General features: G+C 42.0%; 1 protein-coding gene across 3 annotated transcripts in view; it reads right to left on the reverse strand.

The window, feature by feature from the left end:
- The window catches only part of CUL3 (cullin 3), a 90209-nt gene that overhangs the window by 26520 nt on the left and 48518 nt on the right, over window positions 1–15171 (reverse strand). Inside the window, exons 1-3 of one of the 3 annotated variants that reach the window (XM_053309622.1) lie at window positions 14219–14326; window positions 9902–10099; window positions 5022–5135 (exon numbers count right to left, since the gene is read on the reverse strand). In XM_053309622.1, the coding sequence (XP_053165597.1) occupies window positions 5022–5135; window positions 9902–10099; window positions 14219–14311 (405 nt within the window). In that variant the 5' untranslated portion in view covers window positions 14312–14326. Of the gene's footprint in view, window positions 1–5021; window positions 5136–9901; window positions 10100–13973; window positions 14058–14218; window positions 14327–15171 lie in introns of those variants that run through there. The other 2 variants (XM_053309623.1, XM_053309624.1) reach the window with 2 other exon arrangements.

The raw sequence follows: 15171 nt of genomic DNA on the forward strand, positions 1-15171 counted from the left end.
CCGCAAGCTGGAGGCAGCCGGAAATGACTTTGGAGATCATTTCCGATTGCCAGATTGTGAAACGGAGCCATTTTGTGCTTGTTTTCTCTAAAAACCCAGCAGGAAATGGCTAAAAAATGAACAATTTCTCACTTCTTGGGGGCATTGCTGGATTTCTGGAGGCCCACAGAGCATGTTAGGGCACTTTATTTTGCCCTTTCAACCTTTTTTTGGCACTTATGGGACAATTTTCGGGCCTCCAGGAACATAACCCCTGCGATCCCATGCCCCAATAACTCGGTATTCACGGTTTCCGTATCTGCGGTAACTGCAGAGAATGAAACCCCAGTGAATACTGAGGTTCTCCTGTACTTAGGTTCAGAGTAGGCATGGATTCTAAGATTCAAAGGACTTACAGTCCTTTTGAGAAGGGACTGCCTAAAGAAACAAGAGTATGATCTCCGCCGCCCCATAACTACTACTGAAAAGGGCATTCCTCCTTGTTCCCCCAAAGAACCACAAGCAGATTAATTGTTTTGGTAAGATAAATTTTAAAAGGAATTTCAAGGAAGCAGAGTGGTTTATAAGGTATGGGATACTATGGATACAGACAAATTATTTTATTTGGCTGACAGAAGAGAGGCCATGTTTTGTTTTTTAAGCCAATTAAACTTTTACTGATCTCTTACTGCAAACATTATATTGACTGCACAGTATCATATACAATTTACTTTGAAAACTTTGTTAATGTTCATTATTAACATTGTATACAACTTATTTACATCTACCAAGCCAAGCAACACACAGAAGTACTCAGTTATAACACAAAAAACCATAAAACTTGAAGATTTTGCACCACTGCATAATTCATACATTCCGTGCATATAAGTAACCATAACCCAAGCTAGTAACGCTGTTTATAACCAGAATTCAGGTTGCATACAGACAACCTTCTGATATACAGCAGAGGTTTGCTCATCTGTAATTCTGGATGAAGAGAAAGAATTGTTGAAGGGCACCTGGTATTCTCATTCTGAAGCTAAGCAGCCTCTGTCATAGTCAGTACATTAAAAGGGAGGCCTACCTGTGAACCCTACTTTTGTCACTCTGTTCCTTGGATGGGGGTGGGTGGGTAGATATGTGATGTATCATATTATTAGTAGTAATATTATAAGAGTATTATTAGTTATATTAGCATTATCTGAAATAAGCAGTAAAGAACTATGTAAAATATAGCTTCCCAAGATAATGCTATATGCTAATTATTGCTACATTTAATAACCTCAATTTATTAGAAGATGAATAATGTAAACAATATGTTACATAACTAGTACACTGCAGCTTCAAAGAGCGGAATAATTAAATTGGGTGGAGTGTTTGCTTATTAATCCGTTGGAAAATGCCAGTATTTATGCTGAATGGTGGTGGTAACAACAACACCACCACCAACAACAACTTTGTTAGCTGCCCCATAACAAATTGTTCTCTGGGTGGCTCACAACACATTACAAAACAAAAAATTATAAAACTTGTTTTTTGAAAATCAATTTTGAAAAGCCCGAGTGAACATAAAGGTCTTTGCCTGGCATCCAAAAGAACAAAGCAATGGTGCAAGGCAAACCTAATTAGGAAGGTTGTTCCATAAACAGGGTCCGACCACCAAAAAGGCCTTCTCCCTAGTAGCCTCTTGCCTCACCTCGTTTGGCAACGGCACTTGGAGCAGGGCCACCGAAGAAGATCTTAAGGTCTGTGTTGGGGCACATGGGGCAAGGCGCTCTCTCAGGTAGCCAGGTCCCAAGCCACTTAGAGCTTTAAAGGTTAAAACCAGCACTTTGAATTAGGCCCAGAAATGTATTAATATTGTCTATAGCTACACAGAAGTTTAGTGGTATAGCTGGAATTGCATTTAAGGTGATATTTATTCTGAACAACAACATTACACATTTCGTTTTTACTTGCTTACTTTACTTCCATTGGTAGCAGTTCTATGAATCCTACCAGGCTGGTAGATGGGGGAGAGATGGGTCCATATACAGGCCAGTCATCGTTTCTTGGTGAAGGATGATTGTGATCATTGTTTCTAAATGGGCAGTTTAGTGTAGGAGTACTGCTGCTTTCTCCCATACTGAGTACTTTTGGGAACGAACGGGCCGGTCAAAAGGTGGGTAGACCGGAGGCTATCTGGATTGTTGAGGTCTGGCCCACTGGGTGGTTCTATGGGTGTGAGATGGTTGAGAGTGCAAGCTCATAGAGCGAGTTGAATTGCATAGTTTTTGTACCCTTTAAGGTTTTATCTGTTTTCTCCCCAAAGAGCGTGTCTTTATCGAAAGGGAGATTCTCAATGTGGGCACGAGCCTCATGGGTGAGGCCAGAAGATTTGAGCCAGGTATGCCTGTGGATGACAAAGGAAGTTGCCATGACCTTCGTGGTGCATTCTGAGGAGTGAAGTGCTGAGTACATGTTTCGTCAACTGTGCAGCCTCTCTGAACAAAACCTTTGCTGACTTCTTTTTATCTTAAGGGAAGTATTCAAGGAAGGGACCCAATTTTCCTCACAGGAAATGACTGTATATGGAAATGCACACCTAGTAGTTTGCCACCTTGAGGTGCAGCGCAGAGACTGAGTATAGACATCTGCCAAAGGAGTCAAGTTTATGGCCTTGTCTATCTGTAGCACAGGACACCACTCACATCCTTTTGTGAGATTGGGAAGTTTCCACTACTACTGAATTAGAAGTGGGATTTTTCTGAAGGAATTTACCAGCTACTTCATCATCGATGTGGATTTGGTAAAAGTTTTCCAAGCACTTGATAGGTTGTGCAAGAGATGAATGTTTATTCCAGCACAATTTGGCAATATCCATAACTGCTGCACTGAGGGGTAAAGAAATTGGTGCTTGTGTTTCAGGATCTACGAGACCGAAGAGGGTATCTAGCTTCCCTTTGTTTTGCTGGGCTAGTTAAGATTCCTGAGGAGGAGACCATTCTAGACAGGTAGTCATGGTAAAGTTTATAGTCTTCTGAAGGTGAATTAGGTTTGGGGCCCACCAAGGATGCCACTTCTGAGTGGGTAGAAAGAGTGTCCTCATCTTCTATCTCCTCCTCAGATTCCTGATCCCCTTCAGATTCCTGGATGCTGTGTTGGTTGAATTGACTGTTCCCTCCAGTACGGCAGATAGGGGTTTCACCAGTTCTGATGGCAGTGGGACTGGTGGAGGAGCGGGTTTAAGTTTCTGGAGAAGTGGTGGGTCCCTTACTGAGGGCTGTTTCAGTAGCATCCAGTTTTCTAACCTCGGTTCTAGGGCACAAGTTGACTGGTGACTGTGGCCCATGTCTGGTGAATGTGAGCGAAAGAGTGTCCTCAGGCACATGAAGGTACATGTGGGATGGTAGTGAACTTCCCAAGGGTCTTCATAGGTGGAATGATAAGCACCTCCACCATTTCTGGATTGTGTATAAGACGATTCTTGGTACTGAAGAGTTTCTGAGTCCTGGTATCGAGAAGAGGGCCTGTATCTGTCCTGGTTATATTGCATCTTGGAGCCAAAGAAATGAACTTAGGACTTGACCTCTTGGAATCGATCTTGTTGGAGGAAGGTATTCCATCCACTTCTACCTTGCTGATGTGGGTAGAATGGTTGGTAGAGGTCTCAGTTTGGTAGTCTGGTGTCAGTGTGAAGGCATTCGAACTGGGTTGGCCAGGGGTCTGAGTATATGTATTCAGCTTCTGAGAAGGGGGCCTCGGGTTCATCACGAATCCAAGGCTGGATGAGTTGGCACTGAAGAGGGTTTCGTAGAAACTGACTCAGCTTAAAGAACTGGTTTCTTCTTTTGGGGTTGAGAAGGGTCTTCAGAATGCATCTGCTTTTTAGGAAGTCTAGTGGGGTCCGAGTGGGAGTTGGAACCCAGAGGGTGCATAGGGCACTTCTTCTTTTGTAAGATGGTTTGTTTGTGTTGTCAGTACCGAGGCGTTCAGGACTGACGTAGAGGTTGAAGAAGCCATTTGCTCTAGAGGTGTATTTGGGAGTGTGCTCTGTCCTGAGATTTTGGCTTGGCTTAATGCGGAGATAGAGGTGGGAGCAGCTGCCACAGGTTTAGAAAGTTTGGAGTCCTCCTCTAAGGAGGCCTGAATTGTGGGTGGAGTAGGGGTGGACTTAGAAGATATCAATGCTTGCTCCCACAGCCGTGAGCAGACTCATGATGCCCGGTTCTTGCAAGCTTGTTTAGTAAACTTGAGGCAGTGGGCACAGAAATCAGTGATGTGTGCCTTGCCAAGGAAAAATAAACAGAAGCTGTGGCCATCAATAAATGTTAACTTAGCCGAAGAAAGACTGAGGAGGGAAAGGGCAACACATGCACACAGAGGGAAGGGGGTGGGACTCCCACCAGAACTAAAATATAGAAACTTGGAACATTCACAAGTGGGGTCTCTGTGCAGACGTGAGACCACGCAGAAGAACAAACAGTGCCAGTTCAACAAGAATAGAAATAAATGAGCACACACCGTGTCAAGAGACACTACTTTAGTTACAGGCTTAGTTCAGATGTTTTGCAGACAGGAATGGGCTCCTCGACACCCAGAAGTAGATCCCTGGGGTTTTGCTTCCGGTGTGTGTGTGGGGGGAGGGAATCATCAGCTTAAATCACCCCCTCCCCACCTGCATGAGCGCCTGTACTTTGGAAGCAGGGCTGCTAGCGGTGCACACATCGTCTCCCCTGCACTGCACACACAGAACATTACTGAGGATGTCAGCCACCTTTTTCTCCCTCTGATGAAAGAACGATTCATTATTCAATTACAGCCCATTTGGAGAAAAACTCTAGTGGGCTGTCTTTCAGCTTTCCAACATAAACCTTTCCGCCCATGGCAGCAAAATAGTTCAGGAGGGAGAATGGATGTTGACAGACTTACAAATAGTGCACACATCAACCACTTCAACACATCACATCCAATTCTTGTGTCAATATCATGATGCAGAACGTTTCCATAAGACTGAAAATGTACTAAACTTTGGAGTAATTAAAACATTTGCTATTACCCACCATGTACATCAGAATGTCTCTAATCATGACCATAGCTGTCTGATGATCATTCCATGCTTGGTTTAATGTTTGGAGGAAGTTGTTGTTTAATGAGTTTAGTACATCTTCTCGCACCTGCAACAGAAGAAAAATTTTAATATACTACTTATCACCAAGTTCTTCAATACAGATTGAAATTTCATCTCCTTTTAAAGTTTGTTACGTATGTACTGCTATGCTACTGTTCCAACAAGGCCTAAGATAAAAACAGTTGCTGAATAATCAACCACCACATACAACACAGGCAAGATTCATAAACATTGTGACATTTAAAAAGCAAAGACAGACAATCAAGTCACCAATACCAGTAAAGTCTGAAACATGAACATATACATGAAACAGGCACCACTGTGTTAAATCATCATGCTTTGCATATAGATTTGTAATATGGATTTTTCAGGCAACTGTACTGGGCAGGATTTAAAAAATGCTATGTGCATTTAGAAGAGAGGTCTGCCTATGGCTGAAGCCTTGTAGTTTGTTTCTAGTGCAATAGTTCTCCCAGTCAAAGAGCCAGCATAGTGTAGTGGTTAGAGTGTTGGACTAGGACGGGCCAAGTCTGAATGTAACTCACTGGGTGATTCTGGTCCAGACATGTATCTCTCAGCCTAACCTACCTCACAGAGTTGTTGTGAGGATAAAAATAATCATGGGCACCACTCTGAGCTCCTTGGAGAAAGAGCGTAATATAAATGTAAACAAACAAACCATTTATATAATATCACACATTACGGTAACTTTTTTTAAAATTTTGAAATGGAACTGCTGTCTTCAAGTAGCAGTGAAAAACAATTTATAATGTAATGTCTGGTTGACATCCAGACTAGTATTAAACTGGTGTAACGAGAGAAGTTCAGCATCTCTAAGCAGTTGGAGTGTTGTGCAATGCAGCACCACCACAAGTGGGAGCAGAATTCATGACTAGGCAAGTGGTAGCGATGTGCACAAAATGCATTCTGTTTTGAGCTCAACATGAAATGCAAAACAGCTGAAATGTTTTGACCAGCTGTTCTGATGGAACGAACTCAAAACGTCTCTAGTGTTTCAGCCTTAGGGAACAATGGGAAACTCGAAACACCCCGTTGTTCCCCATGGGTAGCTCCTAGGGACACCAAAGTGGGTTGTTTATTAGGGAATGATGGGCAAGTGGGCAATTTTAAACAAATTTTTAACCTTTCCCACAACCCCGCCATAGGATCCTACGGGGGTTGGGGGGCAAGGTTAAAAATTTGTTTAAAATCACCCGCTTGACCATTTCTTTTGTGGGTTGGGTGGTAGGTAGCACACCTATCATGCCCTACAACAAAATCCACTTTGGTCTCCCTAGGAGCTACCCATGGGGAATAATGGGGGTGTTTTGAGTTCACAATTGTTCCCTATGGCCAGAACAAGCTGCATTCAGAGTGCATGTACTGGAGAACTGGTAGAACACAGGCAACAACATCCTACCCACAAAGCTTCTATTCAAGAATCATAACACACATTTCAGTTCTGTGTACTTCTGCAAACTACTCATCCTTGCATTTGCTCACTTAAATTTTTAATTTCAGTAGCTGCAGGTGACAACTACTGACAGGTACCATCATGAATGGATTTTAACAGCAACTAGCTAGCTTGCAAAAATAACAGTTTTTGGCAAAAGGGCTCAATCTCTTACTATGTTGCATAATTTGTTGTTGAAGTATTCATGTCAGAGAAAACATTCAGCAAGCAAGAGTAACTTGAAAGCAATATTTCCTATCTGTGCCTCAGTGGTAAAAATAATACAAAAACAACTTTGTATTGCGAACATGAATGCTACCATTTAAAATTGTTTAAAGAGATTAGTGTGTAGCAGTTTACTAATCTTCCCAGCCTATTATCCTTAACTGACCCTTAAGTGAACTCTTGCTTTACAGCATGCTAATACATTTGAAACACTTAAAATCCTTTTTAAAAGTTATTTGTACAAATTAATTTATGATTCTGTGGGAGATGAATGTGTTCCAATGACTTAAGTTGACAGGGTATGCATCAATACAGATAAAGGACTATCCTGTGTTTGACAATCCCAACATGGAAGCAATTAAAAACAGAGCAGAAAAGCAGTTAAGACTATTTTCTTTTTAACCGCTTCTCTGTCCGGTTTTTGATCTTTTTTTTGGTAGGCTTTGGTGTATTCTGAAGCCATCTCAGCCAATACAAAACCACCACAGTGATGCAATCATAAGCGCTTAATATTTAATAATCAACACTTTATGTTGGGATAAGATAGGTCTTCTAATGCTTCTGAAAGATGGTCAAACCTTAATTTTGGCTCGCTCCTATTTATTTTTTTCTGATAGAAACACTAATCAAAATACATGTCAGGTGTGTGCATTTTATACACAGCCATCTGAGCCAAAGTGCAGAACACACACACCTGTATCTACAAACATGTTTGCTGTTAGCAGGATAGACCAACCCAAGCAGGACAAGAATGAGAGCCTAATATTATGAAAATGGGCTGCTTGTCACTTCTGACTGTGACAAAGAAGATAACCAAGTCAGATGCACATCCCACAACAGACACTGTTGGAGCAGTGTGGGATCCAACCATCGAGGAGACAGCCCTGCCCTGCCAGCAGTGGGCCCTGAGTTGTCATAACTAAGATTATTGAGTACATTTAAAGTAGTAGCAACAGCACCCAAAGCTGAGTCAATTATCAATATGTGGCAAAAAATAATCACAGTGGATAAAGCCAGCTCAAATTCACCCAGATTAGGTTCAGTAGGCACAACAGAGCACCATGATTCTTCACTACCACCACAGCTGTGGCACAGTCTTTTGGAGCTCAAGCTGACAAAGCAGTGGAACCCAATATTCTGACATCTCTAGTCAATATATTCCAGCTCATTAACAAGGTCATCCAACACAGAAAGCTGCCAAGGTCACTGAGAATCTCTTCATGAAGAAAGCGACCAACCTGATACTCCAACCCATCAAGTAAGCTTGAGCAAGGCAATCTCGAGAAGGTCATTAATCAACCACAACATGATTTCCAAGCTCTCAAGATGTGCTGCCCATCCCCAACCAATCTTCTTGCATTCACTTACTCAATTCTTTCCACAAAGCTATTCTTTACACACAAGAAGCTAGATCTGGCCTCTGCTCTCTCAACTCAAGAACAGTAGTCAACTCTGTCCCCGCACAATATTAGTCAATAAAACTATCCTCCCTCAAAAAATTACGAACAGCTAAGAAAGGACAGTGTTCTTTATTGTTTGCCATTCATAGTCCTCAGGAGTACACTTAACCTAGAGGGTTGATTTGTCCTTTGAATGAATGGGCAATTCCACAATCTCTGAGTTTCAAGAAAAGACTGTGGTAATCCCAGCAGGATCACATTGAGCTAAAAACTGCTTATGATAATTTGGGGGTGGGGTTGATATGTCAATTGCATACACTTTTGTAATTTCAATCTCTTTTGTACTGACATGATATTCTTGGTCAGACCTATGCTTGCTCTCAGAATCAGGCAATAAATGTTACTGAGGCTATTCTCACGATGGGGGAAAACCGGGCTAAAGAAGCTCAGCCCAGTTTTTCCCCATCATGAGAACCAGTGGGCGAGCCCAGTGGTTCTCTGGCTGTTAGCCCGCCAAAGTAGCCCTCCCCTTAGCCCAGGTTAACAGAGCGAGCGGTCCGCTAACCCGGGTTTTCTGATCATGTGCTGCCACGGCGCGGCTCCGTGCCGTGGCGACACAGGAGGAGACCCCCGCCGGGAGACTGCAAGCAGCTTACCAGGTTCTGAGGTCTCTCCAGGATGCCCTGCATGCTCACACGGGGCACCCTGGAACTCCTGGGGGCTGCACAGCCCCTGATCCCTGCCGACTCAGCTCCGTGACAGAGCCAGCAGTTGTGTGGGCAGCTGATCCGGCCGACCAGCTACAAGCAGCTGCTCATCTGTGGAGAGAGCGGACTAAGCCCTACCTCCCCACAGAACCCCCTCCGGCGCTTCACACTGATTGTGTGAAGCACCTCACTGTGTTGTTCATTCATTCTGTGCTGCATTGGCCACCACAAACCGGCATTATAAAGATATCTAACTGCAGAACTCATTCTGCATTTAAGGTTGACTTACCACCCTTATTTATTATTTGATTTGATATGTAAACTGCTTTGAGGACTTTTGCTGAAAAGCAATATATAAATACCCATAGTAGTAGTAGTAGTAGTAGTAGTTTGTAGCTTCCACTCTGAATGTGAATTTTACTAAAATAACATTTGTTATTGATTTCCATATATCACCAACAAAACAATAGAGTACCTCTTTAGGTTTTAAGATAAAGCCAGTTTGCAATGGGAAACTCTCTCAGGACACTGGATTACTACCGGTGTCTCACTGTGGTTTACTACAAGTTTGCTCCATTGAACTTTTTAGTTAAATCCCTCTAACTTGCCTTGGTGCTTAACAAACAAATGTTTATGACTGTGCAACAGCCAATTTATTCTTCTACCATAACGTTACAGAAGATTTTGTAGAAGATCGCTGATATCCTATAGCACAACTTAGCTATAAACTCACTGCATGCAAGTCACTCTCTCAGCCTTACTTCCCAACTGTAAAACATATGCTTTATTTATAAACTGTACTAGTAACAGTGTTAGCATATGTGAAAGCAAAGATCCTAATGAGGTACCAGCTTTGGAATTTTTGCTAGCATCTGAAAATAAAAATGGAAATCAACAATAGTTCACATGAACCAGGACATTGTGATAGTGTTCTCTAAAGGTCAGCCATGGCAAAAGTAGAAATCAATGTCTTCTAAAGCCTTAGCTAGAGGTTTTCAACGTGTGTATGATGACTGCATTCAGATACCTTATTTATGAGATGCTCAGTAACCACTTCTCGTAGTCCAGTGTAGAGTTTCTCTCCATGTTTATGTAATACCATAGTATAGGCATTCCTATACAATTCCTCAAAACTGAGGCCACTGTTGTTCTTACGCTGAATCTCCTGGATTGCATTTTTCAGAAGATCCCAAATGCTGTTTACATATTTTTCATCCATGGTCATCTGTGAAAGCAAAAAAAGATGCTAATTCAGGTCTCATTGGAACTAAGAAGTTTTCAGATTGTTTTGTTACCACAAAATGTACCTAATTATCATAAGCTTATTCAGAATGACAGATGAAGCAAGTCCGATATGAGTTACATGACTATTTTCAAGGTTTGAATAAATAGACTTCCCTACTACAATAAAACCTATAAGATACCAAGCATTTTTTACAATCTATACACTGATTCACACATGCATATTTATCACTTGGTGATGACTACAGCTTCAAGTGACTTGCACATGTAAATAAGTAATCACCGAGAGAGGTTTCATTTAGTTGGTCTCCCTATACCTGGAAAAACTACAAACAAATCTTTCCAATGCAGTCAGTTCACACAATTGGCTATGAGCTTCCAAGTAACAGAGATTGATGCAAACACAAATGACATACATGTGTAAACCACTTCAGTTTCATAATATTTTATGAACCACTGGAGTTTCCTCTTCCCCACACTATTATACACAGCAGGAGCATGTAAGGCTTGTCAGTATCATCAAGTGTTCAACTAATTCTTACTGCAGTACAAGCTCAAGTGATCTGAGTCAGGAGCGAATCATTTGTTTTCAAGCTTCCAGAAATATGCCTAATGTTACAAATAGTCTAAGAGGAATAGGAAAAGCAATTCTGGTTTCATACTAAGTATATCCCAGTTCAACAAAGTAATAAAACACCACATGTAAAGTAACTTGCACAATGCAAAACTAGGTGTAAAGTTGACGCTGGAGGGGGGGAAGCATGCAATACTAGGCTGAATAATAATCTAACCCTATATGGAATTTCAGCCACCATAAGTGGCGCAGCAGGGAAATGCTTGACTAATAAGCAGAAGGTTGCCAGTTCGAATCCCCACTGGTACTATATTGGGCAGCAGCGATATAGGAAGATGCTGAAAGGCATCATCTCATACTGCACAGGAAGTGGCAATGATAAACTCCTCCTGTATTCTACCAAAAAAACCACAGGGGTCTGTGGTCGCCAGGAGCCAAAATCGACTTGACGGCACATTTTACCTTATATGTAACTTTAGAATAAAGCAGGTGAAATCCCAAAGGGAATTTTGATCTACTGTATTTTTCGGACTATAAGACGCACCTGACCATAAGACGCACCCAGTTTTTAGAACAAGAAAAAAATATTCTGAACCAAAAATAATCCCCCCGGATTAGGGGCCGAATCGGCCCAAGCTACTGCCGCCGCGGCCGCCCCCGCTGCCCGCCCTCCTAGCTGCCCGAGTCCTCACCACCTTCTTCGGCCCGCGTCAGTCAGGCTGATCAGGGACCCGCAATTGGAGGAGGAGAGAGGAGCTTGCAAACAGAGCTCCTCTCTCTGCAAAGCCTCGGCCCGAACTGGCGCTTTGGGCGCAAAGGACGCCTGGGAGTTCCGAAGAGCGATTCGGCCCCTAATCCGGGAGGGCGGGCGTTCGGCACAGCATTCGGACCATAAGACGCACCCTCATTTCCCCCCCACTTTTTTGGGGGGGAAAGTGCGTCTTATGGTCCGAAAAATACAGTAATTTTCCCAAGCACAAAACCCGCTTTCTTGTTTAATCATTGCCAAGTTAAACTTAAAAGTAAATTTGTGCCCTCGAGTCCGTGTCGACTCCTGGTGACCACAGAGCCATGCGGTTTTCTTTGGTAGAATACAGGAGAGGTTTACCATTAGGTACCTCGTATTACCTCAGTCAATACCTATCATTCATCATCCCATAATACTAAGGGTCAGTTTGGGTGATATCTTCTCAGCCCACATGGTTAAAAGGGGATGTGACAAGAGCATACTTATCATGATATCTTACACGGCCATCCCAATGCTGCACATGTGAGTGGGGTGGGGAGTTGGAACCATTTGAACAAACCGCCCCTGCCCACACAATAAAGGAATATGCCAGAAGGGCAAGAAGACATCAGTTTAAAACAACATGACATCATTGCTCTCAGGGTGTCATCCTTTTAACTGCGTGGACTGGAAAAGTATCACCTGAAGTCCTTAGTCTATAAACAGACAGCTGGTCAACACAGCGACCCATAGGTGCAATGAGTCCCAACGATCGGTTATGTGCTGGGCAAAACATATTTTGTTTTTGAAGCATACTACCAGCTATATCTTTGGAATTTTTGGTTGGCATTTTAAGCTAGTCAACTGACAGATCATTCTGACCAAAGGTCGAACTTGTATCAATTCCTGTATGTAGATAGAACTTCCTGTTCTGGACAAGGTTACACTGCCCCAGGAAGAACAGGTTTGTAGCCTGGGAATGCTCTTGGACCTGGGTCTCATCCTGATGCCTCATGTTGAGGCTGTGGCCAGGAGCGCTCTTTACCAGTTACAACTGATTCAACAACTCCACCTGTTCCTTGAAGAAAATGACCTGAAAATAGTGGTACAGCAGCTGGTAACCTCTAGGTTGGATTACAGCAATGCACTCTATGTAGGGCTGCCTTTGTACGCAGTTCGGAAACTTCTGTTAGTTCAAAATGCAGCAGCCAGATTGGTCTCTGGGGTATCTCAGAGAAAACACATTATGCCTGTACTAAACAGTTGCACTGGCTGCTGATATATTTCTGGGCAAAGTACAAAACACTGGTTATTACATTTAAAGCCCTGAATAGCTACGGCCTGGGTAACCTGAGAGAGAGCCTTTCTCTACAAGATCTCTACTGCTCATTAAGATCATCAGGAGGGGTATGTCTTTGGGTGCCACCAGTTCATCTGGTGGAGACCTAGATTGGCCCTTCTCAGTTGTCGCCCCTGGGTTGTGGAACATGTTCCCCGTGAATATGAGAGGATTCTCCTCCTTGGAGACGTCGTGAGAGACTTAAAGACCCATCTTTTTTTGCCTGGCTCTTAATGATATCTAGTCCTAATTTAAATTCGGTTGAAATTGTGTTTTTTTTAATTTTAATTGTTTTATTATGTTTTTGTTTTTAATGTAAACCCGCCTGAGCCACTTTAGGAAAGGTGGTATATAAACTGAATGAATAAATGGATGGATGGATGAGATACCTGTTTAAGATCCATGTGTTTGGAGACCACCAGTCAGTACAAGAGGAAGAAAGTGTGTTTGGTAATTGGACATGAAGTCGCAATACATGACAACTGTCCATGTTTAACATAAAAACATGAACTGGCGTATCGCAACACTTTTTACACAGCAAAGGTTTTGAAGTCTGAAGAGAGTATCTTGTACTTATTCTATTTAATATTTCTGCAGATGATGAACAGAAAAATGAAACGGGGTGTCTTATCTGAATTTCTTTATAAAACAATGTAGGAATGAAATTATTTGAAGCAAAAAATGTATCAGGATAGCTTATAAGAACATAACACTCTATATACTGCATTATCTACAAATGCCCTATGTAAATGTAAGTACTATGTATTGTACACCCCTGGACAAATGGCATGGTTACCAAGACCTGGCACAGATAAGCTCCTAAGTTAAATTCTGCCCAAATAAACTTTTTTATTTTATTTATTTTACATTTTATGCCCCGCTCTTCCTCCAAGGAGCCCAGAGCGGTGTACTACATACTTAAGTTTCTCCTCACAACAACCCTGTGAAGTAGGTTGGGCTGAGAGAGAAGTGACTGGCCCAGAGTCACCCAGCAAGTATCATGGCTGAATGGGGATTTGTACTCGGGTCTCCCTGGTCCTAGTCCAGCACTCTAACCACTACACCACGCTGGCTCTCTTCTACGCCACACTGGCTCTCTTCTAGACATGCATAACCAGTGACACACAGGCCTTCAGGAGCCTAGTAGCTACATATAGCACAGCCTATTATCACTATTGCCTTTAAAGACACAAGAAACTAGGTCAGAGGACAATTACCACAAAAATGAAGTTCAGAGGCCTCTGGATCATCTGGAACTCCACCTTGGCAAGTTTAAGGAGTGCCATAAGCACAGCGAAGCTCAAGGCATAGCTGGTGAATGATTACATAGCATAGCAGTGAACTTGGCAATGGAATACTTCTGTTATTTTGCTCTAAGTTTTGTAGGCAATATGGAATACCACACACAGACTACAAGGGTTTTTTCCTTCCTTCAAGAAAAAGATTTGTAAGAAACTGTTACCTCTGAACTGTTTTCTTTACAAAGCTTTTCTCTGAATCCCTTGAGAAGAATTTTGTCAAGTATTTTAGATAGTTTTACCAAAACTGCCTTCATTAAGCAAGTGTTCACTACCCATGTACAAACTCAAAGTTCTAATATGGTAACCAAGGGGCACAAGAATGATCTATGATGTCATCAGAATGTTGAACTATCTTCAAAGAAATTCAGAGTTTACACGTCTGTCACAGCCAGATTCCACAGCAAGCTGTGTCAGAGCTCCAGCGTTTCAGTGTAGAGCACAGGATAGCATTTTAGATTTTAGATATGGAAGCTTCAGGTACACCCACTCAACCATAAAATATGACCTTGGAATAGTCACTGCTTCTCAGCCAAAACATCTACATTTACTAGATTTTTGTGTTACAGCTGGCAGAGTTGGGGGGTGGAATCAAAACCTTAAAAAAAATAAATCCTTAAAATTGGATTTTATTCAAATTTGTTTAACTTTAGTATTTTGAAATCTAAACTATAAGAAGTTATTTTTTAAAAAATCCAATTTAAAATGAAATCTGAACTTAATGCAAACACCTCTCTCAAAATTGAACCTGTGACCTTATGAAAGCTGATTTCCTTTGTAAAGCAAGAACTGTGGGGAAAACATCTTCATTAGTCATTATACAGTGTAACAGTTCATGTACTTGTACTATGGCTTGATGTTTGGGTGGAAGGGGGACAAGAATTGGTAAATTACCAGAAGTGTCATGGAATGAGCTATCTGGATAGCTTTTTCCTGCAAGGCGTGGTCATCAGAACAAAGCAATATTAAATCAACATGATTTTTTCACATTTATTGTAACAAATTACTATGCACTTCTATTTAAAGTAAAGATAAAGTTGTGCCGTCAAGTCGTTGTCGAATCCTGGCAACCACACAGCATGTGGTTTTCTTTGGTAGTATACAGAAGGGGTTTACC

This window comes from Hemicordylus capensis, chromosome 3, assembly GCF_027244095.1.
Source record: "Hemicordylus capensis ecotype Gifberg chromosome 3, rHemCap1.1.pri, whole genome shotgun sequence".
Taxonomy (NCBI): Eukaryota; Metazoa; Chordata; class Lepidosauria; order Squamata; family Cordylidae; genus Hemicordylus; species Hemicordylus capensis.